This window comes from Rattus norvegicus, chromosome 4 (assembly GCF_021556685.1).
Source record: "Rattus norvegicus strain SHRSP/BbbUtx chromosome 4, alternate assembly SHRSP_T2T, whole genome shotgun sequence".
Classification (NCBI taxonomy): domain Eukaryota; kingdom Metazoa; phylum Chordata; class Mammalia; order Rodentia; family Muridae; genus Rattus; species Rattus norvegicus.
Window position 1 is genome coordinate 42,641,810 of NC_141537.1, and position 27,970 is coordinate 42,669,779.

The 27,970-nt window shown below is 38.7% G+C and overlaps 1 protein-coding gene across 1 annotated transcript; it reads right to left on the bottom strand.

Moving 5' to 3' along the window:
* Tmem168 (transmembrane protein 168) lies at nucleotides 1-27,092 on the bottom strand. The gene is given in 5 exon segments (NM_001014054.1): nucleotides 1-2,033; nucleotides 9,866-10,140; nucleotides 14,525-14,667; nucleotides 21,435-22,687; nucleotides 26,893-27,092. Coding segments are annotated over 4 exon segments (2,094 nt in total). The 5' UTR covers nucleotides 22,563-22,687; nucleotides 26,893-27,092; the 3' UTR covers nucleotides 1-1,485.
* Nucleotides 27,093-27,970: the final 878 nt, after the last annotated feature.

Below are 27,970 nucleotides of genomic sequence, written 5' to 3' on the forward strand. Positions count from 1 at the left end.
TTTTGTATAACTTCCACTTTTAATACAGCAAAATATTCAGGAACTCTTCATTTCACATTCAATGAAAAATTGATCTTTAACAAAATATTATTCAAAGTATTAAGAGTACAGTATTCAAAACATAGGAATAGGCTGCTGCAATGCTGCATAGATAGCGGTATACATGTTCCCTGACGGAGTGACTTCTTTCTAAAGAAAACGTCAGTTTTCAAGTCATCGGTAGAAATGGTAGATGCGTTACCTTCTCTCTCTGGGCCTGGAAAAATGGCTTCAATGGTGAGAAGTCACCATGTTAGCAAAGTCTAATCTCCAATTTAATTATACCTCCCTCTTGCCAAGATGAAAATCTAAAAATGTAAGGATTATTGGAAGGGAACAGGAAGAGAATTACCTCTTAAGGAAATATCCTGATCAGTGCCTACTTTACTCCAACAAAACACTGAATTAAAGTTTAAAAATTACAACCTCACCATTATGCTTACCTAAAATTGCCAAAATGAATACTTTTTTACATAATACAATACAGGTATATAACAACAACAACAACAACAAAATGATCTGTTCCCATCCTTTGACCTTCAGCAGAAAAGAGTTATTACAATAGGATCTGAAAAGTAATTTTCATGGCAGAGCACTACTTCTCAGAATACTTAAGACAGGGTGAATTGGTCAATGAGAAACTGCTACATTTATTTTCTAAGTGTACTTTTTGAAAAGAATGGCAATTTACTTGAAAGGAATCTGTAGCTGGAAATATTACTCATTAAGAAAACTAAATTACCCTGAGAAGGACTCTTCAAATTACCAGTATTTTCAAAGTCCCTCACTAATCATGAAGGAAGGCTTTGTTGCCTCTAAGCTCTTATTGTAACCTACATTAATAATGCTTTCATCTCAAAGGCAGTTGTGGCTTCTCTGCTGTACTGGTAAAGGTCATAGCCAAGACTTTTGGGTGTGATGGAGAAAGGGCATTCTGCAGTCATTATGAGCAGGTCTCTTCCTGCTCCAAGAGTTTATACTTCTGCAAACAGTCTTGGGGTCAAACCTACATGAATCACACACATGGAAGAATCTTCTATGAAGTAAATTGGTAGTTCTCTTAAAACACACTTGTCTGGTCTACATTCTCTAATGTATGCCTAGAAAATAAGGCATTAGAAATTGTCAATTGGCCACTTCAGAGCACAGACAACTTTCTTTTCATTGGAGACAAATGGAAAGTTATCTGAAAGTGCACTGTTACTTTTAACATCTCTTACACATTTACATTCAGCATATTTATGACCCTCTGTATACTTTTAGTATAAAATCATGCATATTCCCAATATCTTACACATCCCATAATTACTTAAGAAAAGACAAAGTGAGAGCAGCTACAAATGTAGCAAAATACTTCCCACAAATAAAAATACAGCATACAAAAAATGGCAAGTTACTGATAAATGGTAACATGAACTCTCATACTATCCTTCCTTGATGTCCAAATTAAGACTTGACAAGTTTAAAGCCTTGTCCTGTGTCCAGCACTGTAGGAAGAAACCAACTCATTTTTAATCTTTTCAAGCACCTAAAACAGGCTTTGCACATCCAAAAGAGGTTCAGGCCACATAACCAGTTTGCCAAATGCACTAATGGATATGTAATACGAGGAAAGTGTAGCATCCAGTGCTTGGCCACATCACTTCCTGTCGGCAAGTGTAGAGTGTAGTCACTCCAACGCTTTGACACACCATACATAGCCTTCACTGTGCGCCCCTTCTCAGTCCAGCAGATGTTGTTTGTGGAGTTGCAGTTGTACTCGACCCAGTCTCTAGTAAAGTCGCCCAGCTGTGGTGGGTCGGCTTCTTCAATATCCACTGTCTTCGCCAGCTCAGCCCCCTGAACTGCAACATACTGGTCATTAATCTTTCTCACTTCTTTCACCCAGGGGGTTGAATTCTCGCTGTCTAATATGATGATAAGCCGGGAACAGAAGGAACCATTCTTTTCTCTCCACCATTCTAAAAGTGTATCAAGGCGAAGTATGTCTCCACCTGTGGACAAGAAAAAAGTTGGTACAGTGATGATTTCTGAAGTCTGTTTCTTTTAATTTTTAGAATACTTAACAACACCACCAAAGAGAGAGAAAGAGAGAGAGAGAGAGAGAGAGAGAGAGAGAGAGAGAGAGATACCTTTAACAAAGTGTCTTTTCTGTCCCACCATGCCACAGAGACATGCGTTTCACTATGTTCATAGCCACCTTATCTGTGATAGCCAGAAGCTGGAAATAACCCAGATGTTTCACAATGGAAAAATGGATACAGAAAATGTGGTTCATTACACAATGGAATACTACTCAGCTATTAAGAATGAGGACATAATGAGTTATGCAGGCAAATGAATGGAACTAGAAAATTATCATACTGAGTGAGGAAACTCAGACCCAAAGGACATGCACAGTATGTTCTCACTAATAAATGGATACCAGCCAAAAAGTACAGAATAACTAGGATACAAACCAGAATCAAGAAATTAACAAGCAGAAGGGCCCAAGTGAGGGGGAGAGCAGAGAGGGAGGGGAAAAGGAGAACATGATCAGGTATGGGGGGGAAGGAAGACAAGAGAAAAGCCCTGAGGGCCAGCAGAATGAATGGAAATATGCAACGCTCAGGAGTGGGAGGTGGGGGACCCTCTAGAAAGTACCAGAGACCTGAGAAGTGAGGGCTCAAAGGGAGGAACCTTAGATGAAATGCCCTACAGTGGGGAGAGGGAACTTTTAGAATCCACCTCCAGTAAAAAGACAGGCCATCAAATGGAGAGATAAGGTTGTCATCCCACAGTCAAAAACTCTGACCCAGAATTGTTCCTGTCTAAAAGAACTGCAGGGACAAAAATGGAGAAGAGACTGAGAGAAAGGAGGTCCAGTGAAAGGCCCAAATTGGGATCCATCCTAAGAGGAGGTTCCAAGGCCTGACACTATTACGGATGCTATCTATGGTGTACTTACATTCAGGAGACTAGCATGGCTGCCCTTCATGAGGTTGAACAAGAAGCTGACTAAGACAGACTCAGATATTTACACCAAACTGTTGGACTGAAGCCAGGGAACCCTGTGGTTGAATTAGGGAAAGGCTGAAATATGAGGAGGAGGATGAACCCACAGGAAGACCAGCAGGCTCAACTAACCTGGACCCCTGAGATCTCCCAGACACTAAGCTACCAACCAGACAGCATACATGAGCTGATCCAAGGCACCGGACACATATACAGCAGCATATATACTGCCTGCCCTGGCCTCAGTGGGAGAAGAAGTGCCTAATCCTTGAGAGACTTGAGGCAACAGGAGTAGGGAGGCCTGATTGGGGTGGGGGTGGGGAGGTGTGGGGGAAGGGGCAGGGATACAGGGGGAGGAGGAATGGGATGAGGGACTGGGAGGAGGTAGCCAGGAGGGGGGAACAAATGGATGGTAAAAAAATAAGAATAATTTTAAAAAGTATCTTTTTAAGAAGATACTTTTAAAACACGATTTTAACTCTATAACTACATAAAATGAGTATGCTGCTTGATTTGCAATGGGGTAAAACACAGATAAAAATCTTACTAAACTGAAAACATCCAAAGTTGAAATTGTACTCAACACAAACCCCAAAGCCAAAGGACACAATACATTCTAACATTAGCTGTCTACATTGTTACTATGACTGGTGGGGTCTGAGGGAACTGATATCCAGAAGACCTGCACTAGTATCATGCTGCCGGTCTGGTCAAGCAGCAAAACAAAACAAATGTGCTCACTGGCTGCACCCAGCTTTTGTACCACTGTACAATCATTAAGCTGAACTGCTGTAAGTTAGAGACTGTCTGTAGATTAATTTAGTAAAAGAAAAGTGAAATTATACAGAAAAGCAAACATTCTAAATTTGGGTAGAAACGAGAGCTCTTAATTCCAAATGCAAGCTGTCACCTTGCTTTAATGACCTGGGAATTGACAATTACATTTTTACATAGGAAAAAGATCAAGAGAAGGCTTTATGAAATATTAAATATATAGAAAAATTCAATTTTCATAATTATTCCCACAAAGAACAGTGGAGCAGAATACAACCACACCTTTTTCATTTCTTTTTCCTATTGCTTTTCATAGCTACTACGGTTACAGCTCAAGATGTAAAAGTCTCAAAATAATTGGCTCCATACAGAATCATTTGATAATCCAATCCTTCTTTGCCTTCAAAAGCAAGCACCTCCCGGGTGAGGGCAAGGGCCACTCCTCAGAAATCCTTAGCATTTCCTAAGCCTGGAGAAGAACTTATGGGTGTGCTTACATTTAAAGCAGAGCTATACCTGAAAAACCTTCAAGTAACACAGAACCCCCACTCCTACCCCCCCCCCCCCATACAACACTCTAAAGTAAATGTGAGTCTATCTGGCTCACTGTGAATTTTTTGGCATTGATTTTCTTTTTAAAAATACAGCATTAAAACATTATATTTATTATTATGAATACATTTCCCCCAGTATTTAGAAAAGACTTCATTAGTTTATTTTTATGAATAAGTTTTTCCCCAGTATTTAAAAAACACTTCATTAGTTTCTATGATCATATCCACATAGATAAAACCTTGCATATTTAATAGAGGACATGACTCATACAAACTAGGAAAAAATGAAATTTAAACTAACTAATGTAGATGTTAATTTCTAGACAATGCCAACTCAACATAGTAAACTGACTCTATACCGACATAGCCTATTAATCCCTATTGTATATTACTGAAAAAAACAAAACAAAACAAAAAACAAGTTTTCTTTACCTTCATAAAGTAGGCACCTACTAAATGAAGGGAACTTCTCCCCAAATTGATAACACAGCTTAATAATCCCAAGATTCAACATAACAACCCTTCCAGGTTCTGAAGTTACCTGAACAAAAATCACAGAGACACTGGAATATTCCATTAAGAATAAGGAATGGGTGTACCAGTTTGCAATCCCACCAACAATGGAGGAGTGTTCCTCTTTCTCCACATCCTCGCCAGCATCTGTTGTCCCCTGAGTTTTTGATCTTAGCCATTCTCACTGGTGTGAGGTGAAATCTCAGGGTTGTTTTGATTTGCATTTCCCTGATGACTAAGGATGTTGAACATTTCTTTAGGTGTTTCTCCGCAGGGAGACAAATAACCCTATTAAAAAATGGGGTTCAGAGCTAAACAAAGAATTCACAGCTGAGGAATGCCGAATGGCTGAGAAACACCTAAAGAAATGTTCAACATCTTTAGTCATAAGGGAAATGCAAATCAAAACAACCCTGAGATTTCACCTCACACCAGTGCGATTGGCTAAGATCAAAAACTCAGGTGACAGCAGATGCTGGCGAGGATGTGGAGAAAGAGGAACACTCCTCCATTGTTGGTGGGATTGCAGACTGGTAAAACCATTCTGGAAATCAGTCTGGAGGTTCCTCAGAAAATTGGACATTGAACTGCCTGAGGATCCAGCTATACCTCTCTTGGGCATATACCCAAAAGATGCCCCAACATATAAAAAAGACACGTGCTCCACTATGTTCATTGCAGCCTTATTTATAATAGCCAGAAGCTGGAAAGAACCCAGATGCCCTTCAACAGAGGAATGGATACAGAAAATGTGGTATATCTACACAATGGAATATTACTCAGCTATCAAAAACAACGACTATATGATATTCGTAGGCAAATGGTTGGAACTGGAAAACATCATCCTGAGTGAGCTAACCCAATCACAGAAAGACATACATGGTATGCACTCATTGATAAGTGGCTATTAGCCCAAATGCTTGAATTACCCTAGATGCCTAGAACAAATGAAACTCAAGACGGATGATCAAAATGTGAATGCTTCACTCTGTCTTTAAAAGGGGAACAAGAATACCCTTGGCAGGGAAGAGAGAGGCAAAGATTAAAACAGAGACTGAAGGAACACCCATTCAGAGCCTGCCCCACATGTGGCCCATACATATACAGCCACCCAATTAGACAAGATGGATGAAGTAAAGAAGTGCAGACCGACAGGAGCCGGATGTAGATCGCTCCTGAGAGACACAGCCAGAATACAGCAAATACAGAGGCGAATGCCAGCAGCAAACCACTGAACTGAGAATAGGACCCCCGTTGAAGGAATCAGAGAAAGAACTGGAAGAGCTTGAAGGGGCTCGAGACCCCATATGTACAACAATGCCTAGCAACCAGAGCTTCCAGGGACTAAGCCACTACCCAAAGACTATACATGGACTGACCCTGGACTCTGACCTCATAGGTAGCAATGAATATCCTAGTAAGAGCACCAGTGTAAGGGGAAGCCCTTGGTCCTGCTAAGACTGAACCCCCAGTGAACTAGACTGGTGGGGGGAGGGCGGCAATGGGGGGAGGGTTGGGAGGGGAACACCCATAAGGAAGGGGAGGGGGGAGGGGGATGTTTGCCCGGATACCGGGAAAGGGAATAACACTCGAAATGTATATAAGAAATACTCAAGTTAATTAAAAAAAAAAAAAGAATAAGGAATGGGGAATGGAAGAAAAAAAAGAGGATGTGGACAGATGCGGAGGGAAGAGAAGAGAGGGGTGAAAAGGAGAGACACTGGGGTGCTAGAAGACACCAAGACAGAGCAAGTAAGCTCTGTTAACTGCTGTGTGCTGGGCTTCTCAGTCACTAGAAGGAAATTCCATGGGGACTCAGCACTCAAACCCACTCTGGTAAGGAAGAGTCACTGCTGCACATACAAAGCAAAACAGCATAGTAATGCTTCCAGCGCCTATACTATAGACCACAGGCACCTCACTGTTTGCTTAGCCTGCTTGGTTACTCAAAGTATTTGCGTTTTCCTATGAATTTTTGTTTGGTCCAAAGCAGGCCCAACGAGGGCAGGCACTGCTGCTGATGTCCTGAATGAGTCAGTGCTTATTCGCTGGCTGGATTTTTGACCCAGTAAACAGAAGAATTACTAGCAGACAAACAAAACTTAAATGCAGCACTGTCAGAAACCTTGTAAAGTGAGTTTCTGTTTGTCAGAAAAGCCATGGTTTCCCTCATCCTTTGCCCTTTCCCCCACCCCCAAACCCCAGCCAACTACCTCTAGCAACGGTGTCTAGTACCTGATTAACGCAAAGGAGCCTGTAACAGACCAAAGTTCCCACACTAGCTCCCGGGCTGTTCGGGCCCCCACCCCACTACCAGCTACTCGAATTGCCAGACTTCTCTGACTCTCAGGCACCACCCCACTGCTGTCTGATCCCCATAAAACTGGCAGGACTGTTTCTGTATGTATTGTTCTCTCCGGCCACCTGGCAACAGCCCTGCAGTTTGAGCTCCTCAGTATACCCTTCCTTCTACCCACAGAAAGTCTACGTCCCGTGGTTTCACTGGGCCCCCGCTTACAAATCTTAGGATTTAGATTTTATTATTACTTATAAGGGATTTCATTAGTCCTTGAATGGGAACTGCATTAATCTGTGGATTGCTTTTGCAGTATGGTGCTATTCTCTCAGTCTATGGACATGGGAGAATTTTCCATCTTCTACTGCTTTCTTCAATTGATTTCATAGTCGTTTTGCAATTTTCGCTACAGTGGTCTTTGTCCTCCTTGGGTAGGATTATTCCTACAGTTTTGGTTTGTTCTTTTTTGTTCTCTGAGTCTATTGTCAGTGAGAATACTTTCCTGACTGAGTTCACGACTATAAACACAGAGGAAACTTTTTGTGTGTTAGTTTGTATCCTGCTGGTATGTTCAATTTTTGTCATTTCTATGGGTCTTTTGGTAGTCTTCAGTCTTTCTAAGTATAGGAAATGAGAGAATGGCACACTTCTCTCTTCCATTTTGTGCCTGAGGCAACTACCCTCACCTCATTCTATCCCTGGCTGTCTCAATGACAAAAGGATACAATCATTTGAACTCTAGTAATCTATCCCAAAAAAAAAAAGAACAGAAGTAGAGGCAAACTTACAAGCACTTCTTACCACTGTTGTCTAAGGTAATATAAACTCTAAAACAAGGGGAACAGAAAAAAAGTTTACAAAAATCTTAAGAAAATTTCATAATAAAATGAAACTTACAATTTTATGAGGAACAACACATAAGCTTATCTGCAGATATTATAGCAGGAGGTATTACTGGGTATTTGGAAATCTGTTGCCTTTCCCAAAACCAAAACACTTTTTTCTGTTTTCCAAAAAATTTAGATGGAGTAAAAAGTACTTGTGCATGCATATGAGAACTGGAGAAGCCAGAAACGTTAAACTGCTTTCATTTATGATATAACCTCAGTCACAAATCAGACATGAAACTAGTGGGCACAGCTGGCTTAAAGTCATCTGCTACGGGCTGGAGAGATGGCTCAGCGGTTAAGAGCACTGACTGCTCTTCCAGAGGTCATGAGTTCAATTCCCAGCAACCACATGGTGGCTCACAACCATCTGTAATGAGATCTGGTGCCCTCTTCTGGCCTGAAGTCACATATGCAGGCAGAAGGCTATATATAAAAAAAAAAAAATGCTTAAAAAAAGTCATCTGCTACGTGAGTATGTTTCCTCTGAGGTTCTTACTGCAGCTCTGTCTTTGTCTGATGTGGTGTCTCCTACTGAGTGTAGGTGTGATCATCTTTGTATTTGTGACAGAAACAATGTACAGAAGTCACTTGGCTCCCAGGTTCAGAGGTTTCGGTGACAATACTACTTAATGCAGCAGTGCAGAGCAGATCATGCATGACAGCCCAGAAACAGAGCAAGCTACCTGGGCGGGCTGGCTGGCTCTCTTCCCCTTTTTATTTCACTCAGCCCTCCAGACCATCATGCTACATTCAGGGACATTTCTTGGGCCTAGGGATCCTTGTCTCTGGAAATGCTGCAAAGCACACCCAGAGGTGCTTTCCTAGTCTCCTGCTCACTACTAAATCAAGACGGTTGGCAATGAAGTTCAGACATCACAACACTTACACTTACATTTTACAACTATCATTGTTTTGATCTCAATTTAAAACTAGGGTGGATCTAAATCTAATGATCTATTTTCAATCTAAAATGTAAAAAAGTCTTACTTTTTCATGATATATCTCATGAATTTTCATACCTAGGCATTACTTAAGGGTGCCCCTACTGCATTCCAAGTTCTCTTAGGTTCTGGGCATGTAATAATTCATAAAACAAAGTCTACAACTAATGAAATCTTTACTATAATTAGGAAGACTGGCAAACTCATGTAATGTTTCTCTGGAACCTGGTTGACAATAAAGTGTTTTCTTTTTCTATATACAGGTAAACCAAAGGTTTTCCCCCTCAAGACTCTAAAAAAATATAAATACATCAAAAATCAAAAATAACCTTAAAGAATTTTATAGCTTTCAACGAAACAGTGATCATCCTATCTTCCCTCATTTTATGGAGGTGGAAAAATGGAGGCAGTAGGACTGCGTGAAACAGCACTTCTGTCTGTGGTGAAGAACAGAGCCAGGGCTTCTTACCTAGCGGTGCTCCTACCACACAGCCTGACACCAAGTCCGGCAATTCTGCACATGTGACAGCACTACTGAAATCTGAACTTAGAGCATTGAAAGACTAAGAAGGACTAGTCACCAGTTCATCAGTGTCTAAAAGGTATTACTATGTGGGAAACACTTTTAAAGGCAGAGAGATTCTAAGTCTCAAATCAATCACTTTATTTTCCTCTCTAAATACTAGAAAGGAAACTAACCTCAATTCCTAGTTACAGCTTACTAAAATAAAGTAGGTATTCTTGGCAAAATTAAATGTAATCATATAACCTTGGTCATGTGTGAAGCAGCGAGTTGAGAACTTTAATGACTCTATGTGAATAATCCATGAATATATGTACTTCACAAAACAAAAGTGAACTTACCTGCTAGAGCCCACTCTCCTGAGCCATGGGTGTGTCCACTATAATATAAAACATATGTATCATGTCTAGGTCCATCCACCGTCCGGAGTTCAAGGAAAGCTTTCAGTTTGGAATGTAGAGTATCAAAAGACAGTCCACTTGTGGAATAGTCACATCCATAGGTCTCAATCATATGATATGCAAAAAATCTTTGGATGGCATTGAGCATGCCAGTAGACCTCAAATTTAACTCCTGAACATGTTCTGGAGGAAGCAGTGTTGGCTGGCCATCAGGACTGCAAAAGGAGGAAAAAAGAAAATTCTGGCTTTTAAAAAATATTATTCTGGAATTGACTGGGACATATACATGTCTCCAGCCAGAACTTCATCTTGCATGGCCAATAAGTCTTATTGGCTACAAAATTCTAAGATGTAGTATTTCAGACCATCCCTTCATAAGGCATGAATGGAGATTTACATTGCAGTTTGATTATATGATCAAACTAACTTCTAAAGAAAGACAATTGTTTTTCACCTCCTCAAACAAAGAGCAGGAAATCATACTTAATTGTCCTGAGCAACTGTCTTTATAGAGCTATGTATTCCTTGTAAAGTATGTATATTGCAGAATAGAAGACAAGGAGGAGAGCCCTAATAGGATTCAGCCTTGAGGATGCTGAGATGTGAGACTTGTTGTTCCAGCTCCCTGCCTGATCCTACCTCAACTATATCAAAGCTGTTTCCTCTAGCGACTTGCTTCAGGGACATTTTCAGCTAGCTCAGGTAGTCCCGTTTTCAGACTGTTCCTGTCAGGGCTACATTTACACATGCATTTTCTCACCTTACAGAGACAGGACAACAAATGCCTTGCTATATATAGTCTTAACTCTAACATTTTTTTCTAATTTTCTTGGGTGCCCCCACAAAAGGAATTCTTTGCCACAAATCAGTAGGAAGCATTATAAGAAGACTGTTATCCCAGTCCCTTAAGTTAGGGTGGATGGTTTTGGTTATTTTATGAATTATAGATATATTGTCATTTTAAGGGATATTATAAATAATTATGGTTTCGGATAGGGATAAAACAAAATAGGGAGCTTAGACTCAGGGATTTCTCTCTTTCTTTCCTAGGTAAGGGAAAGGGAGTTGAAAAGAGAAGGGGGAATATGTAATTATTATACAAAATTAGACAAATATAGGTCTTAAGGCAAAAGCATTTTATAGCCATAATCTTACATTGGTACAAAATTTTGTATGATACAAAAAGGTTATATTTTGTTGTACTGGTACAGAATTTTGTATATTGACAAGGTTTAAGGGTTTCATTGGTATAAATCTTTGTATACTGAGACAAATTTAAGATTAATTCTGTTAACCATAATATATGTATGTTTCAACTCTTAGGTAGGCATTGTGCCTAAGCAACTCATTTAAAAGGACCAGGTTTAATCCCAGTCCTTTTAATAGCTGCTGTTACAAACTGTTCAGGATAATTTAGCAATGCAAATTACTAGCCAGTCAATCAAACTCAAGTCATGTTAAACTCTAGTTTGTATTATTACAGATATACATTCTGGGTTATACAGGTAATAGGAAGCTGGAGGCAAGCAATGTTTGCTTGTTCAGATGGTCTTCAAAACCCAGAGACTCCAGAATATGCCATTTACGATGTTTCTGACTAATGTAAGGCCTTTTGACATTGGGACATAGCCGTCCTGGCAACAGCCCCACTCAACCTAGAAACAGATGATGAGCGTCAAAAGGCCTCCATATGGAGTTGCTTCGATTGTGGCAAGCTAGCCACTGGGAAAGAAAATGCTCTAACTTTATCTGCAGATACACTCCTGGAAGTTGATTTCCAAGCTCTGCCAAAAGAGAGTAAGCAAGTCCTTCATAATTCCTGCTTCACAAAAGCTCTTTCGGATATTCTGGGTCAGAAGGCTGAAGATAGATATTCCAACGTTATAGAGAATACTGGAGATTATCCAAGTGGTCGCTGTCTCTTTAATTTTATTTTATTTTTTTTTTGGAAGCTATATCCTTGTGCTTCCTGCATACAAGTAGTATTTATTTTCTTCTGAGGCCTCTGATGGGGCTGAAGACAAAATAGTCATAGTCTTACTATAATCTTAAGGTGTTTAGGACTTAAAAAGATATTTTAGGTCTAAGATGGTAATTCTGTAGTGTAATACAGGTTAGGATAGAATTGATTTAGATACAGAACTCTGAATTCACCAGGACAGGACGATAATAGAATACTTTTTCCTGAGTTACTAAATATAAATAGACTGATTTTTTTAATGCAACTTTTACTAAATAATCGTAATAATAATTTCATAATTGTTCTTAAGGTATATTGTTTATTTTAAAAGAAAGAGTCTTTTTTTATTTAGACAAAACAAGAGAATTACTGAGGTCGGGTCTATTGCTATGTATTGTAATGCTAAATTCTATACCCTAAGGTCTAGGCCTACCAGAGACTTCTCAGGTTTATAAGCATTTGTTGTGCAAACCTTGTTCCTTAATTTAGAACTATTGGTTAAATGAAATTGGCTATAGCCAGTTACTGGGGGGTTTAGAGGTAAGGTAGGTGGCTTCAGAGTGACCTGCTTGAAGGAGGAGAGATTGGAAGAAAAGAAGTAGGAAAGGAGCCCTGAGCACATGGCCAGGAGAACAGCAAGGTGCACTGGTGGGGAGGTAGCCAGACCTGCAGTTAGAAGAGTAAATTAGGGTGACCCCAGTCATTGTCAAAGTAAAATGAAATAACCATAGTCTGAGTCTCATTTATTTGTAAGCTAGTCAGTGATAAGCTTAAATTGCTGGTAGTACAGGGCTAAAGAGATGGCTCAGTGGTTAAGAGCACTCACTGCTCTCCAAAAGGCCCTAAGTTCAATGGTCAGCACCCACATGGCAGCTCACAACAGTTTCATGATGTCTTCTGATGTTCAAATGTACATGCAAAGTAGCCACATACATAAAATACATACATTTTTAAAAAAGAATTATTCTAGTACATTCTCATCCATTATCTAGAATGACTATCCATCATCAACCGTGCTAATAACTGGCAGGTTTCTCTTCTATAGCTCCTTTCATTTCAACAATTAAATTTAGAAAAATCAAAACAAAGTTTTGAAAACTTGTATTTCTTATCAGTAAAACAGTAAGGCTGGAACAATGTCTCATGAAATACATAGCACAATTCTTTGTCCGTATTTGTATTTTCTTACTGAATGACGGTTACTGAATAAGAATTTTTAAAATCAAGATTGTACTAACTGTTTCAAGACCAAAGAAAAGGACATTTTCTTCCTGAGAAAACTAAATTGACACATAAAACATAAAAAGCAATAGTGTGACTATATATTTAATTTCTGTAGTGAAAAACACAAGATCTTTGTAATGCATTTAAAATTTACTAACTCAAGATACAGTCTAAAGCAGAAGATGTTATCTATTTAAAAAGATAACTCTAAGACAGTTATTATAGCATAGGTCATTATAGTACTGAACACTAACTGAAGACGTGGGCCTGATCCTGAAGCAAATGAAACCCTGGGAAACATTGACCTCTGCCTGACAACTCACAGAAATAAAAAGCTTTTAATGCTGGGAAAGAAAATCAGCACCATTCTCTTTCCAAAACAAAATTTCAGAAATTTTGAAACCCTAAGTTTTACTTCATGAACCATCAATCCTATTCTAATAATGTGTCAGTGTTACTAAAATAAAAGCACATATTTCTGACATTTAATGGTAACCAAAAAATCAACTCACTTAAACTGAAATTATAATGGGGCAAAAATTATGTTGTATTATTCTTTCCACAAATTCTTTCACATATTTGCCATGTCTTACTTGATGAGACGTTTCCTAAAATTCTCCATTTCTCATGAGACCCCTCTACTTCTAGTAAGCCTTCAACACAGAACAATTACAGATTTATTTGGGGGTTCCTATGAAATATTTGAAACCAGATTTAAAAAAAAAATGTTTCAAGATAACTCCCCAACCAAAGGAACTATAAGGAAAGTTTAGTCAGAATTCATTTATGAAAGAAACTATTTTTTTTTACTGTAAATATAGTTATCTGTTAAAGGATTTAAAGGTAGTAGTATTAGTAATTTCAAATTTCCCCTATGTTTGAGGGAAAAAATTATAAGAATGAAGCTACAATAAAATTAAATTTTAATAAACTTAATTACCAATCTGTCATGTTTGTGCAGAATTTTTCATAGAACAGAATATTTCTAAATCCTAAATCTTGCCCGCTCTCTAGGAAGTTCCTCTAATAATAATACCATTATTATTTTAGATAAGGATACTGAGGTACAGAGGTATTACAATTTGTCCATGGGAGAGACAATTGGGACTGCAGGTTCTCAGTCCATTAGACATTCTATTGTGACCCTGGTTCACAGGAAGTGTCAGACACTCCGTTTAAGGAAGGACCTTTCCTTGAAAAATTCCTACAGTTTCTAAGGCCTAGTCAAAATACGAACTAAACATATATATCGAGATATTTATATTTAATCAAAATCACATTATCAGTTACAGACAAGCTTTCTACACAAGGATGACGTGCAAGGGCACTATATTCTACAGCAATAAAGTTGTGGTAAAACAATCTATCATAATCATTGAGAGAACGCCAATGTCAAGCCCCCCAGACCGCAGTACCTGCAGAAGTTGGTAGGGATCACAATAGCATATCCAACAGACGTTCCTCCTAAGCAGTTACCTAATTCATGGAAGAGCCCATGAGCCATGGACTCCAGTGGCAAAACAATAAGAAACATGCTCAAGAAGATTCCATTTGTGGGCTAAAAGAAATTAAAAACAAAAGGTTTATATAATTTGTGGATACTTATATATGTGTTTATTAACTCAGTTTTTATTTTCACAAAGTAAAAGAATACAACTGATAATCTAAAAATAATCTTAAGTAATTGCACACATCTGTAGACACACATGAACTACCACAACAGTGACCCTTAAACAGAACGCTAAGGTTTCTGGAAGTTGTAGCTAGACACAGCACATATTTTTTAAAAAATTGTTAAATAACCTTCCATCCAAACTGAAAACAAAAATAAACCAACTCTGATATGAAAGAGAAAAAGAAAAACCATTTCTCCCACATATGCATCATTTTTCCACATACCCATGACTATTACTTTATCAAGGAGGCTGCTGCACGGAGGACTCACTGTCCTATCGCATGAAAAGTTCAGAGCATACAGAAATATGAGAACAAAACCTTAAGGAAAGTCAAGGCCATAAGGCTTAAAAATTAATTTCATTTTTAAAAGGCCCAAACTCAATTTGTCTAAGTTGTAGCTCATAACAACAACAACAAATATTATGCATATTTAAATACCTTTAAAGCAGCAGGAAAACAGAAAAATTAAAATGACAAAATTAAATATTAAAAAGCTGGGTGGGGGGAGTAGCCATTTACTGTATTTTTTAATACTGGCCAATTCCAGATTCTTACATTGCTGGTGCATAAATAGATAGGCCTATATGCAGGAACAAATGTCAACACTAAAAAGTGGCTCATTGTCTCAAAAGGAGAAAACGTATTCATAATGAAAAACAGACACACTGACCAATATGGTTAGTTTATCAATTGTATAATATAGATTAGAGTAAATTATAATCATTCAGTGTAAAATAATCAATTCTGAACATTGAAAGTATGAAATGTATAAATGATTAAATCACTTCAAATAGCCTATTAGACTATTTCCCTACTTCATAATATATATAATATTCATAAATAATATATATTATATATGTACATATAGTCACACACATAGACACTGGAGAGAAGAACACTTGTTCTTACACAGGACTAAAGTTTGATTCCCAGCATCCACAAAATAGTTCGCAATGGGTTGTAACTCCAGCTTCATGGGATCTAATACCTTCCTCTGACCTGTGCAGGTACCAGATACATACACAGTACACAAACATGTATGCAAACAAAACACACATACAATTTTTTATAAATATTTTAATAACAAACATATATTTATATGTACATATATACGGGTCTATTTTTTACTAAAAAGGGCTAATATATAACATTTCTGGAAAGTCATTAATCTGTATATATTTACATTCCCATTTGTCAGCTTAATGGTATCAAAACCCCTTTCAGTGTTAATATACTATGCTTTACATTATTGTTGTATAATTTATACATATTTCTTATGTAATATACATCACATAATTTCAAAAGACATTGTTCATATTAAAGTGCTCATGTTTGTTGAATTAAAAATAACTACACAGAAGATTTATCTCTTTAATATTTTTTTTTTTGGTTCTTTTTTTCAGAGCTGGGGACCGAATCCAGGGCCTTGCGCTTCCTAGGCAAGTGCTCTACCACTGAGCTAAATCCCCAACCCCCTCTTTAATATTTTTAGCTTATAAATACCTGTATTCACGTGTGTGTACATGTGTGTGCAATTACATGCACCCATGTGTTCAAAGGCCAGAAGAGAAAGTCAGGTCCCTTGAAGCTGGAGGCATAGGTGTTTGAGAGACACTGTATTTGTTATGTTGGGATCAGAACTTTCCATTTTCATAGATCACTTTTTAATAGTAAAGCCATACCTCTCTAGGCCTCAACAAAATACAGAGGTCATTAGAAGCAAAATAATAAAAATCTAGAGAACTACTTTTTATGTAAATATCTAATTATTACATAGGTGACTTGATGTACAATCATCAAAGTCCCAATAGAAGCATTAGAAATCTATTCCGTGACTGAATGTTCTCAAGAGACAATACCACAAAAATATTTAAAACCACAACCTATATAAAAGTGAAAACTCAGTTGTGGAATTGATCTCAGGCAAATCTACTTGCTTATGCTTCCCTATAGCCAACCAAAGCAGTTAGATGCAGTAATTCTATGGTCTTCCAAGTGTGAAAGCACATGAAACTAAGCAATGACCCGCTACAGAGTCAAGCCTGGGAGGGGAGGCTTCCGAGATTCAACCAGGTACAACCGTCAAGATCCCTCATCTCTCAAGAGCATCTCTGCCTAGAAGGAGAACAGTACGGATAGCTACATCCAACAGTTTCAAGAATTCAGTCCACTTAGACATACACAGTACAGAGAATGGAGGTAGCGCACACGGCACTTTATAAATGGCAGGTCTTATTAAAATGGAGAAGATGGGCTAATAGTTTTTTCTCATTGATTGGTGGGTTGTTTGGAATTTTTGTTTGGTGAAACAGGGTCTCAGGCTGTAGTTTTAGCTTGACTGTAACTTGTTATAGAAAGAAGGTCCACCCACCTGTACCTTGATTAACAGCATGCACTATCACACAGGGTCCTCATTTAAAGGATGGAAAAATTAGGTGAAGAGGAAACAATAGTTATGCACAATGTAACAATACTTCCTCCCAATTATGGACCATATACACCAATTCTGTACTTGTAAACAAGTTATCTATTCGTGTCCCACAGATCATAATGGAACTGAAAACTTCCTCCTGTCTTGTAGCGTAGTGTAAAGCATTGTTGTGTTGTATGTAAAGAAACCCGCACTGTTGGTCATATAATTACACACAGCACACAGTCAACAGTAAATGAGTGTTAGTGGTCCATGTTTTTATTACCTGTACTTCCTACATAGTAAAAGTTTACTGCATCATACTCAGGACTGTCCCTCTCTCACCTACAGTGGTAGGCCACATTTACCAGCATCAGTCCCCACTTTGTGTTTGCTGACTGCATCAACAGGCCAGACAGGGTGACTGACATATAATTTAGATCTATGAAAGCATACACCATGATGTTCCCAATTCACTGCTTAGAAGTTATCTGTTGGGAACTGTATCCACTCATACTGTATGGAGAAAACACTATTCGGACCATTGCTGGGGAGGGGATTTAGTGGGAAAAGAACATCTACTCTTTTGAAATGGTTTCAACATGTTCCCTCAAAGCATACTCTGGAAACTGAATTCTCAATAGAGCAATCTTAGGAAATGAAGTCTAATTGGAAGTGTATGGATACAGAACTTAAAACAGACTTTTAAAAATGAATTAATGATTCTTATGTAAGGATTCAAAGCTGTGAAAGATGCTTCTAAACCCTTCCCTTTCACACACACCTCCCCAACTTCTACTATTGAAATAGGGCTTCCCAGTATTAACACTGCAAAAGTAAATGTCATTTCTTTATAAATGTCCTACTGTGTGTCACTGTCACAGCAATGCATAAGATTCCATTTTACAATGTTCTAGAAAAAGTGAAAAAAATTTGGCATTAAACAAAAATAACATCCCCTTTATAACCTAGACTAAACTGAGGCAAATAAGTGAAACAAAAAAATGAAAGTACTGTGCACTTCTAATTCAGCAGCAAACTGGAGAGCTCCCTGTTGCCCATGCCAAGTGATGACAGAGCAGTCCTTCCAGTGTGCTACAAATGAAGTCATGCGACACTGACAGACTTCACCTTTGAATGTGAGGCATACACTAAGATTCCATCATATTCAGGACTGGTCATTCTCTCACCTACAGTGAAATTAACCGTATTACGGCTTTTCTAGTTGGTGTGAAAAGGGCTTCTACAAAAAGCTGTGTCAAATCCCCATGGAATCTTCAAATGAAGTGGTCAGCAAGGAAAAGAATATGAAAGCTTAAGTGAAATATTTCAGCAAGCATGTCTAAATATGTCTAACAATGGGGTGGGTTTCTAAGTGAGCTACAGTCTCCCTTACACCCTTTTTGAACTATCAGTTACCATAAAAGCAATACTAGCTATGCTATGTTACTGTGTCTTTCTAATTGACTTAAAGGAAAAGTGTAAGACACAAGCAAACGGCAGGAAGTGAACGTAAAACAAACTGTGAGAAACGGCAGCTGTAATGATGGTGCGTTTGAAAGTCAGAGATTATGAACTACAACAGTAGCTAATAGGAAATTCCAACGCTTTAATGAAAGTAACTTGGAATGAAACTTTTGCCTCATTCTGGTAATATCAGAGTGGAAAAACTAACAAAAAGCAAACCTACTTAAACAGAGTTTGTGACGATTTCTTAGTTACAATAAAAAAAAAAGTCATGAAAGAAAAATAACTGAGGAGTTGCTTATGCCATCTCAATTTTTATGTGCCCTGACAGAAGCTGGCAAACTGATCTGCTGAAAAGTTTCTTTAACGTCTTGTATTTCCTTGTAGTATTAGGTCTGTGCCCACCCAATCAGGGGAAAACCTTTCCAGTATAAATCCTCTGAAAGATGAATTAATGAGACATAAGAAATCACACTTCAGTATTAATCTTACAGAAATGTGGTGTGTGTCTGTGTGTATGTGTGTGTGTGTGTGTGTGTGTGTGTGTGTGTGAGAGAGAGAGAGAGAGAGAGAGAGAGAGAGAGAATGAATGAGAATATTTGGAACAATATTTAGAAACATTTAGTAAAAAACAGTTCAATATAAAAATCTGTTAAAACTCAATTTAATTTGTAATAGCCAACAATGTAATTGAATTAGCAATGTCACTCTCTCCAAAAATAGTTTTATATCATTGAAGACCTTAATTGTTTCCCTTTCACTATGTAATTTTCTGATTCAAAATCATTTGAAATAACTGGAAGTTGTATAGACCCAGTGGGTGTTTCCCAAATTATGTTTCATATGAATGTTACATTTGCTCTTCAGCAGAAGTTCAAGGAGAGCTCACACATAGAGGTGTGTGAGCTTTAGAGACAACGGTTTCATGGACAGATTTGTAGAAATGATGATCTTTCATCCGCCCCCCTTGGTGTAGTTACCTTTCACAGAATACTGGGCAGAGTAAAAGTTTGGAATCTTTCTATAATCAATTAAGTGAAAACTATGCTGAAAAGTCTATTTTTCTGTAAGGCACAATGCCAGCATCACAGACAACAGTGATCAAGTAGCAGCCAATTGGGAAATGTAAATCTATTCAGGGGGATTTACATTAGTTTTGAAGAGCTAAATTAACAAGCATTTAACAGGTGTATTGCTGAAGAGACCTGCCCACTTCATCCCTTGAGACTTTTAGCAAAGCATAATCCTAAACTCTTCCCCAAATCACTGAATCCCAGACTTCAGAACTTAAACATCACATGACTCAAATGCACAGATCCCGAGAACAAGGCTTGGTACACTCTTTCTATAGTTAATATTTTAAGCTTTGCAGGAGGTAATGGGTTTTTATTGAAAGTATTAAATTATGCCATCTATCATGATAAAATCAAGTGACAAGGAGTTCTAAAACCGACATCAGGTGATTCACAAATCCAGCTCTAAGGAATCTGACAGCCATCTGATCTCTGCAGCATGTACATCTAAACCTATACCTAACACAGACATACACACACACACACACACACACACACACACACACACACACACACACATACACATTTCTTAAATGAGAAAATACATATTTTAATATCTCTCAATATTGACAGAATTAGATAGAAAATCATCAAGGATACTGATATAAGAACAACATCACTATCCAGCTTGACTTGGCTGATATTTATAGTATGCTCTGCCCAATAGCACTGTAGTCTTTTTTTTATATCATAAACAAGTCTTTGTTAAAAAGCTAAATCCATACAAATTGTATCATCCAATTAAAAGAAAAACCAAAAATCAACAAGATGGATGTAGGAAAATCCACAAATATTAGGATTTCCCACAATAAAAATAAAAATAACCCAGGGGTCAAAGAAGAAATTGGAAGGGATATTAGAAAATATGTTGAAAGTGTAATAATATACAAAATGATACAACTTGCACTAGGCACCTATAAATTAAAACCCAAATGAGATACCACTTAAGGGTCAACTTTAGGAAACACTACCACTGACAGCTACAACCTTGAGATTGACCGTCCTAACATTATCTTTGCTGAGAGATTCCATAGAAAGTTTGGGTGTACTCCCATTGATACATATATTGAAATCCACTGATACATGCAGAGCAGAAAAATCTACTGACCAAGAAAGTACTTGGTTAACAGAATTTCATGACCTGGAAAGAACCCTCATGAATGAGGCTGACTTGGCAAAGAATAAGTAGTTATGACTGGGAAAGTGGCCAACTCAGAAAGAGGAGGAAGAGGGGGAAGTTCTTGTTAGCGTTCTGACATCATCTAATTCTGAAAGTCCCTGGCTACTGCAAGCTGGCAGGAGGAAGCTGCCCTGGGGCAACCACTGGGTTGACTCCCACACAGGCTCCTAGAGGCACCCACACTGAATAGAAGCACCATGCCCCAGCAAGTCTCTATATCTCCCTTTAACACTCACGTCTATAATACACGCAGCAGCAACAAATTGGGGCAAAGCAAAGCAGTGCACCAAGAAGAGTTGCTCTTATATGCCCACATCCCAGCCTGAAGAACTCCAACTAGACAGTCTGTCACGATAGAAACAGTTTATGATTAAATTCTTTCCATCTTAGTCTCTTCCTCTCTTTACAAAATAATTGCTTTTAAGGGCAAACATCTCCTGAGATCTTCAGCACCTCTAGCTAGGATCTTATTTAGCACTGACATAAGAAACTAAACAAACGAAAACCCATGCGCTTACCTGCCAGGAGACGGCTCCCAAAATTGCTGTTGCAAGAAGACTAAAAAAAACTAACTGTTCTGAAATTAAGCAAAAATGCCGCATCCCTTTGGATGCCATGATTCTGTCAAGGCTGTTGTTATCTGCCCTGTGGTTGATATACACTTTATGGCAGTCATTTAATTTGGTGTGAAATCCCCAAAGAGTTAAAAGAAAAATAATATGGCAAATCATCCAGAAAATTCCAAAAATGGAAAAGCCTGGTATCACGAAATACCAGAGATGAGTGTCTCTAAGTTTAAATGCTGAAAGAGTGAAGAATGTAAGCTCGATCATTCCTGTGAAAACCACCGAAAGTCTCCTGCAAATTCTGCCACGGTACAGAAAGGGCTTCCACCTTTCGGTTACTGAGAGTCCACTAAAATAAATGTCAAGAAAAGGATCAGTTATCAGGCAAATAAAAAAACATGCGAAAGCAATTGGATTTTGGGGAGTTTCCAATGAGGAGAAAAATAGCAATACTGAAAAAATGATTAAGTTTGGAATAGCTAGAAAGGACTTCATTCTCAGGTCGATGATGAGCATGGCCAAAGCCATGACAAGCAAGATCACACTCAGAGATCTCTCCACCAACATGGTTGTGCTGGCGATGGCAAACCCAACAAGTTCCAGAAACTCTACTGTGGTTAGTAAAGTAGGCCGATGTCGGACATAACCAGAAAGTCTCTCCACCAACGCACACAGTATCCTCAATACTATAGACGTCAGAAGCAAGTATTTGGTTGTTTCTTCTTTCACGTCACTTTTAAAGGATGAATTATCAAGAAAACACAGGAGGCCAAGCAGAAATCCAAACCAGAGATTGGAGAGACTTAAACTTGCCGCTTCCATTGAAAAGTAATAGTAGAGAATGCTGGCGATCCCAAGGACAAAGAGGCCGAGAATAAAAATCACCAAAATTAAAGAATTTGCTGTTTTCTCCCATCTCACATAAAGGCCTAAACAAATGGCCACCAGTAAGTTGAACCTGGCTAGATAGCCGAGATAGCGCACAGAGGAATGCATGTTCACTTCTCTGTTGACTTCTTCCAGCCTCGTCATTGCTAGGTAGAGACAATGACTAAAGCAGTAACGCAGTGATTTACACATGTACTCTGGCGCTCGGGGGGCTTCCCACACGTCACAAAAACTAACTTTCTGTATTTCATTCAATGCATCCAATGTGTTGGTAACGCCTATTCCAACATTTTCTCAGAAGTTTTCTTTATAGTGACCTATAGAAAAAAAAAGATATTTCACAGTTAGTTGTATATAATATTTTGTACCATCTTCTTTATACTAAATAAATGAATCAGAGAAAACTATAGGTTCTTCTGAAATCCAGTTCAAAGACCAACTGTATATATCTTAATAATAATTTTTCTGGCTTATAAACTCTGCAAGTTACACAAAGGAAAATGCCCATGATTTCTGTTCATATTGATAAACTGAATCACAAAGTATCGGTAGTCTCTGTGTCAGTATTAATGCTGAACTTATCTAATCTATTCCTGTTTGAATATTCAGTTTGGCGTACATCATAAGCCCTTAGCTTTGACACTCTGAAATGTCACTCGACTTTTAAATGGAATGAAGACTTCATTATTACTTCTAATTGGAAAGCACTAGTACACGGAGCTGGTGGCCATTATTACTACTGTGATCCTCCACATCTTTTTATAAGACCATTTTAAAAAGGCTATAAAATTTCAGTCGTCACATTGTTTAGCTAATAAACTTAACTAGAAGTAAAATTTAACTCTATACGGTTATTCGGTCCCAAAAGTTGAGCCATAGTTCTTGTACTTTCACTCCTACCAAAATGAATTACTTGCATAATCACTTACTTTTCACATCTAAATACTATCTATTTAGTAAATCCCTTACTGAACGTCTTTCTAAAAACCCAAATACTGAAACACTTACCAGGTCAGAGTAAAGTTAAGAAGAACTTCAAAAAGTCACTAAAACAATTATTTTTCTAGGACCCAAATAATTAAGTCAACATAAGTGCTCTCATAACTTTGACTTAAAATACAATAATGGTTAAAATATATATATACTGTGGGAGTCACTGAGATAGCTCACCTGTGAAGCCTGACTACAAATCCAACCACTGAGACTCATATGGTGCTATGCTGGAAAAAGAGGACCAACTCCTGCAAATTGTCCTCTGACCTCTCCAAGCATGTCACTGCACACGCACACATATTGAGAGTGCACACACACACAAAGAAGAACTGATCCACCCAGTAGGTAGTTCTTCAATGTTTTCCAGTATACCGTAAGAACAGATCTATCGCAATAGCTTATAACCTTACAATACTCAAAAACTCATATATTAACTCAGACAACAAATACTTTGTGGTCTAGGGCTACATGTTAGTACTAGGGTACTTCCTTAAGATGCACAAGGCATTAGATTTGAATCACATCAACAAATACACACACAGGAGATCAGTTTATTTAAACTTTTCCTAATACAGGTATCATAAAGACACTCAACAGAAACACGAGATAACTTAGAATTAACCCCTACTTAGCATTTGGCTGTGGAGGAATGTTTCTCAAACAACTGTAGGATTTCAAGCATATTTCAAGTGCTATTCCTATTTCTAATTTCAAAGGTTCCAAAAATTATTTTTATTTCTAAATCTACTCATTAAGCATTTAAAGTAACTTTCCTCTATTACATTTCCATGTAAGCACCTCTTGCCATGTGGAATTAATGAAAATATCTAGTATTCTGTTGTTGTTCTTGTTGTTGTTGTTGTTTATAGTGGATTTTTTAAAATAAGTGTAACAAACTGATTAAAATCTGGACTACAAAAAAGTTTCATAAAATATTACTCCTATACCACACAAAGGGAGAGAGAAAATGAGAGATCTTTAAAATACTAACAGTAGAATATAGGCTCAGAATAAGTGCTACTAAAGGGAGAAAGAATTCCCACACTCTGCTAAAAGGTACTACTCCACACTCATCAAACAACCTTTCAGTGTGTCCTGGTCAACACTTTTTCCTGATCTGAGACTGTGCTAATCCCTTTCTCTCAACTCTCTTGACACCCACATTTCAGTGCATCTTAACCACATGACTGCTTCCTACAGGGTCATAGAAAAGAAGCTTCCTTAGGTTTCCAATAGCACAAATCCACCTCTCTCTGCATCTCTTCATTCCAGTCAAAAAGATCCATTCCCCTTTCCTGTATAAATCCTCCCGGTTCCAGAATCCCATTCTCTCTCCAAGCTCTCATATCTCTTTCACTCATTAGTACTTAAGCATTTGTGGGTCAGCTTTTAAAACTACAGAAGGGTAAAGAAACAACGACACAAAAAGTCTGTTCTCCCCATCTTGTCTTCCACGCTCAATTTTTTTCCCCTCTTGACAGCTAATGTTTAAGTTCTCATACACTCACTTCAAGACGCTGAAAGGTGTGATTCCCTCAGTGTAACTGCTCAGACAACTTCTGGAATGATCTGCAAGCTCCTGAATATGATTAGACTGATGAATACTATCACCTTCTGAAATTTCCCTTGGCTTCTAAAGTCTAAGAATCCATATTTTTTCAAGAAATCCATGATTCTCTTGAAAGTTATTCATTTTCAAATCATGCCTTAGACACTCAATCCCAACCCTAGGCTTTGAGCAATCTCAATTGCGTCCACATATTATGTAATTTTGAAAAAGACAATACAGCTGTGTTGTTGAAATAGTTTGCAGCCACGTTCTTAAAGGACTTAGTTTTCAAAGTTTTTTTTTTAATCCATTCGAACCTTTAAAAATAGCCTCAACAAGAATTGAAAACAAATTTAAAAAGCATTGTGATTGTTTTTACTTGAGCTGCCTTCCCTAAAGATTTGATGGAAAACTCCAGAGGCAAATAAAAACAGATCACAACAGAGTCAATCAGCAAGTCATTGCTAAAGTCCATTAAAAAAAAAAAAACTCAGGCTGTGGCTGTAACTCAGAAATCATGCTTAGTATTTGGTAGGCACTGGGTTTGACCCCAGTAGTACCCCAACCTTCAATCCTATCTACTTCTTTAACCTTCTTCCACATTTCTTCACCCGTGACTTAATCCTCACCAGTTCTTGGTTTTTCTTTTTTTTTTAAGCATCTCTTTCACATTTTTTTTCTACTTTGTATCCCCAAAATCACCACCTAAATTTTGGTGACAATAACCTCATTCTTGAATGTCTTCCCCCCCCCCTTTTTTTTTAATTTCCCCACCAACTTCTGCCATTCTTACATAAAGTGTGCTTTAAGAGCAAATTTTACCTTGCTATTCTCCACTATGCAAATTCTCTAATGGCTTTCCACCGCCATGGAATTACAGTCTAAACTCTTTCAGTGCCTTATAGGGCACTTCAAACTGGGCAGGAATAACTGCCCCAACTGTTACTGCTCTTCTTCTCACTTTTTATTCCAAGCACACTGACACTTCAATTATGAACTACATAAATGCCATGCCCTCTCTGGACACACTCCTTTTCCTCCCATCTGCCCTTTATCTGTCAAACTCTTCAGGTCTGGGCTTAAAAGTATTTTCTTAGGAGAATCGCCTCTTGACCATTCCCTCTGAAATGGAAAAGTAAAACTACTCTTTTTTCTTCACCATTTGTTTAACGTCTGCATTCTTCACTAGGTCACAAAATCTCGGGGGAGATCTGTCTTCCACAATGAGTGCTCAGTATCAAGTTAACATTCAATTTGTTAAGATTGGGGGATGGGGGAAGGACTAATAATAGAAACAACTACTTAAGAAATGCAGATAAAATAAACAGCTTTCTAATATGCCATAGCTAGTACTAGTAGTTAAGGGAGATTCCAGAAATTTTTGGTTTGTTTGTTCCTAGCTTTACTCCAACCTTTACTGAATTCACCAAATTTCTTCCAAAACAGAAAAGTGTCCTCCCCGTGTCCTAAGACAATGGACTTTAAAACATAGTGTGTTGCTTTCATAATCTTTCAGAAATAGTCTATTTCTGTTCCAGCTAGGGGAAGTGTCAAAACCTTAAAGAACAACACTAAGCAGTCAAGAGTTGGAGAACTGCATTTGTTTCTCTGAGTTCCTGCTAGTAACTCTTTCAGGCCACCTCTTAACTATAAGAATGGCAACTCGGACTCTTTAAGTGCCTCCCGTTTGAACAGCTATAGTAACTTTTCTCCCGTTAGGCCTCTATCTAGGGAGAGATGGAGAAGTGGGGCTGGGACCTGGCTGTTCGCTACCCCTTAACCCTGGGACAAGGCGACACAACGAGACACCCGGGTCGGGGCAACGAGGGACACCGAGGAACGCCCTCCCTTCGCGGTCGCCGGTCCCAGGCTGGCATCTTGCCCACCGGGAGGCCGACGGGGCGGGGCCTGGTCGGGTCAGCCGGACCCTGGGCGGCGCCCCAGACCTCAGCCGCCCCGCGGCTCTCTGATGCCCCTTACCTGAATCAGTGGTCGCCACCGAGCCTCTCTCCGTCCGTTGCGAAGCTTACAAAACAAAAGGGCGCGAAGCCTCCAAGTCAGAACCTGGAGGTGGTGTGGGGACCTGAGCCTGAGGCCTCCCGCACTAGCACCACAGGGCCTCGATAGAAACTTTCTCTAATACGGACACTGCCGCCATATTTCCGCCACTGACTGCTGGCGCTACGGATCGCCGTCAGGGTCAACGCGCGATGCGCGCTTCCTTCCCTGGCCCGGCCTCCCAGTGGCTCTCCACGCCCAGCAGCGAGCCTAGAGGAGGCAAGTGCTACAAACGCTATGGGGAAAGCCAGCAGCCCCACCCTGGGCCTGGATTAACTCCTACCCATTATTAGCAGCAAGAGCAGGGAACCGGAAGACCACCACCGAAGATCAGGCCTCAAAAGCAGCAAGGTCACAGTTTAGGAATGGACTGAAACTGGGGTAGCAAGAGTGGGATAATTGCAAGTGGACTATAAATATATGTAGAAGGCGTGCGGCTCTTTCATATAGGTGGTATAATATATGGCTTTGCATATGCTCATCAAATCTTCAAAGCCTGTCTCTTCTTGCCTCAGCCTGCTTTTCTAATTAAGTTCGCCATTAATCCCCATCCTGAACATTTTTATTCTACAGCCCTAGCTGTCCCTGGTCCTAAGCGACCTTCAAACACCACAGATGACTTAAATTTGCACTCTGATGGCACTTGAGTTAACATAGTGATACTGCTGAGAACCGCATTTCACTGTGGAGTAGCAGCCTTATGGGTTGAAATTGGTATCTCCATCTATGAAATGGTAACAAAACCTTTCTCTTGTATTGGGAGTATACAAGGGAACAGTGTGCCCCTCCACTTAACAAATGAGTTTTAAAAATATTCAATACCTGTAAGAACATGTCGTTAAGGAGGTCTTTATTTAAGACAGTCTCCATAAGTGTAGGGACCGCTATAAATCCATCTTGCCACGGAGAGGAGATAATGGCTTCAATTCAAAAGAGAGCTTGTAGAAGTGGGAAATTAAAGACTGGGATCAGGGGATAGGGAAGCTTGAGCAATAGAGAA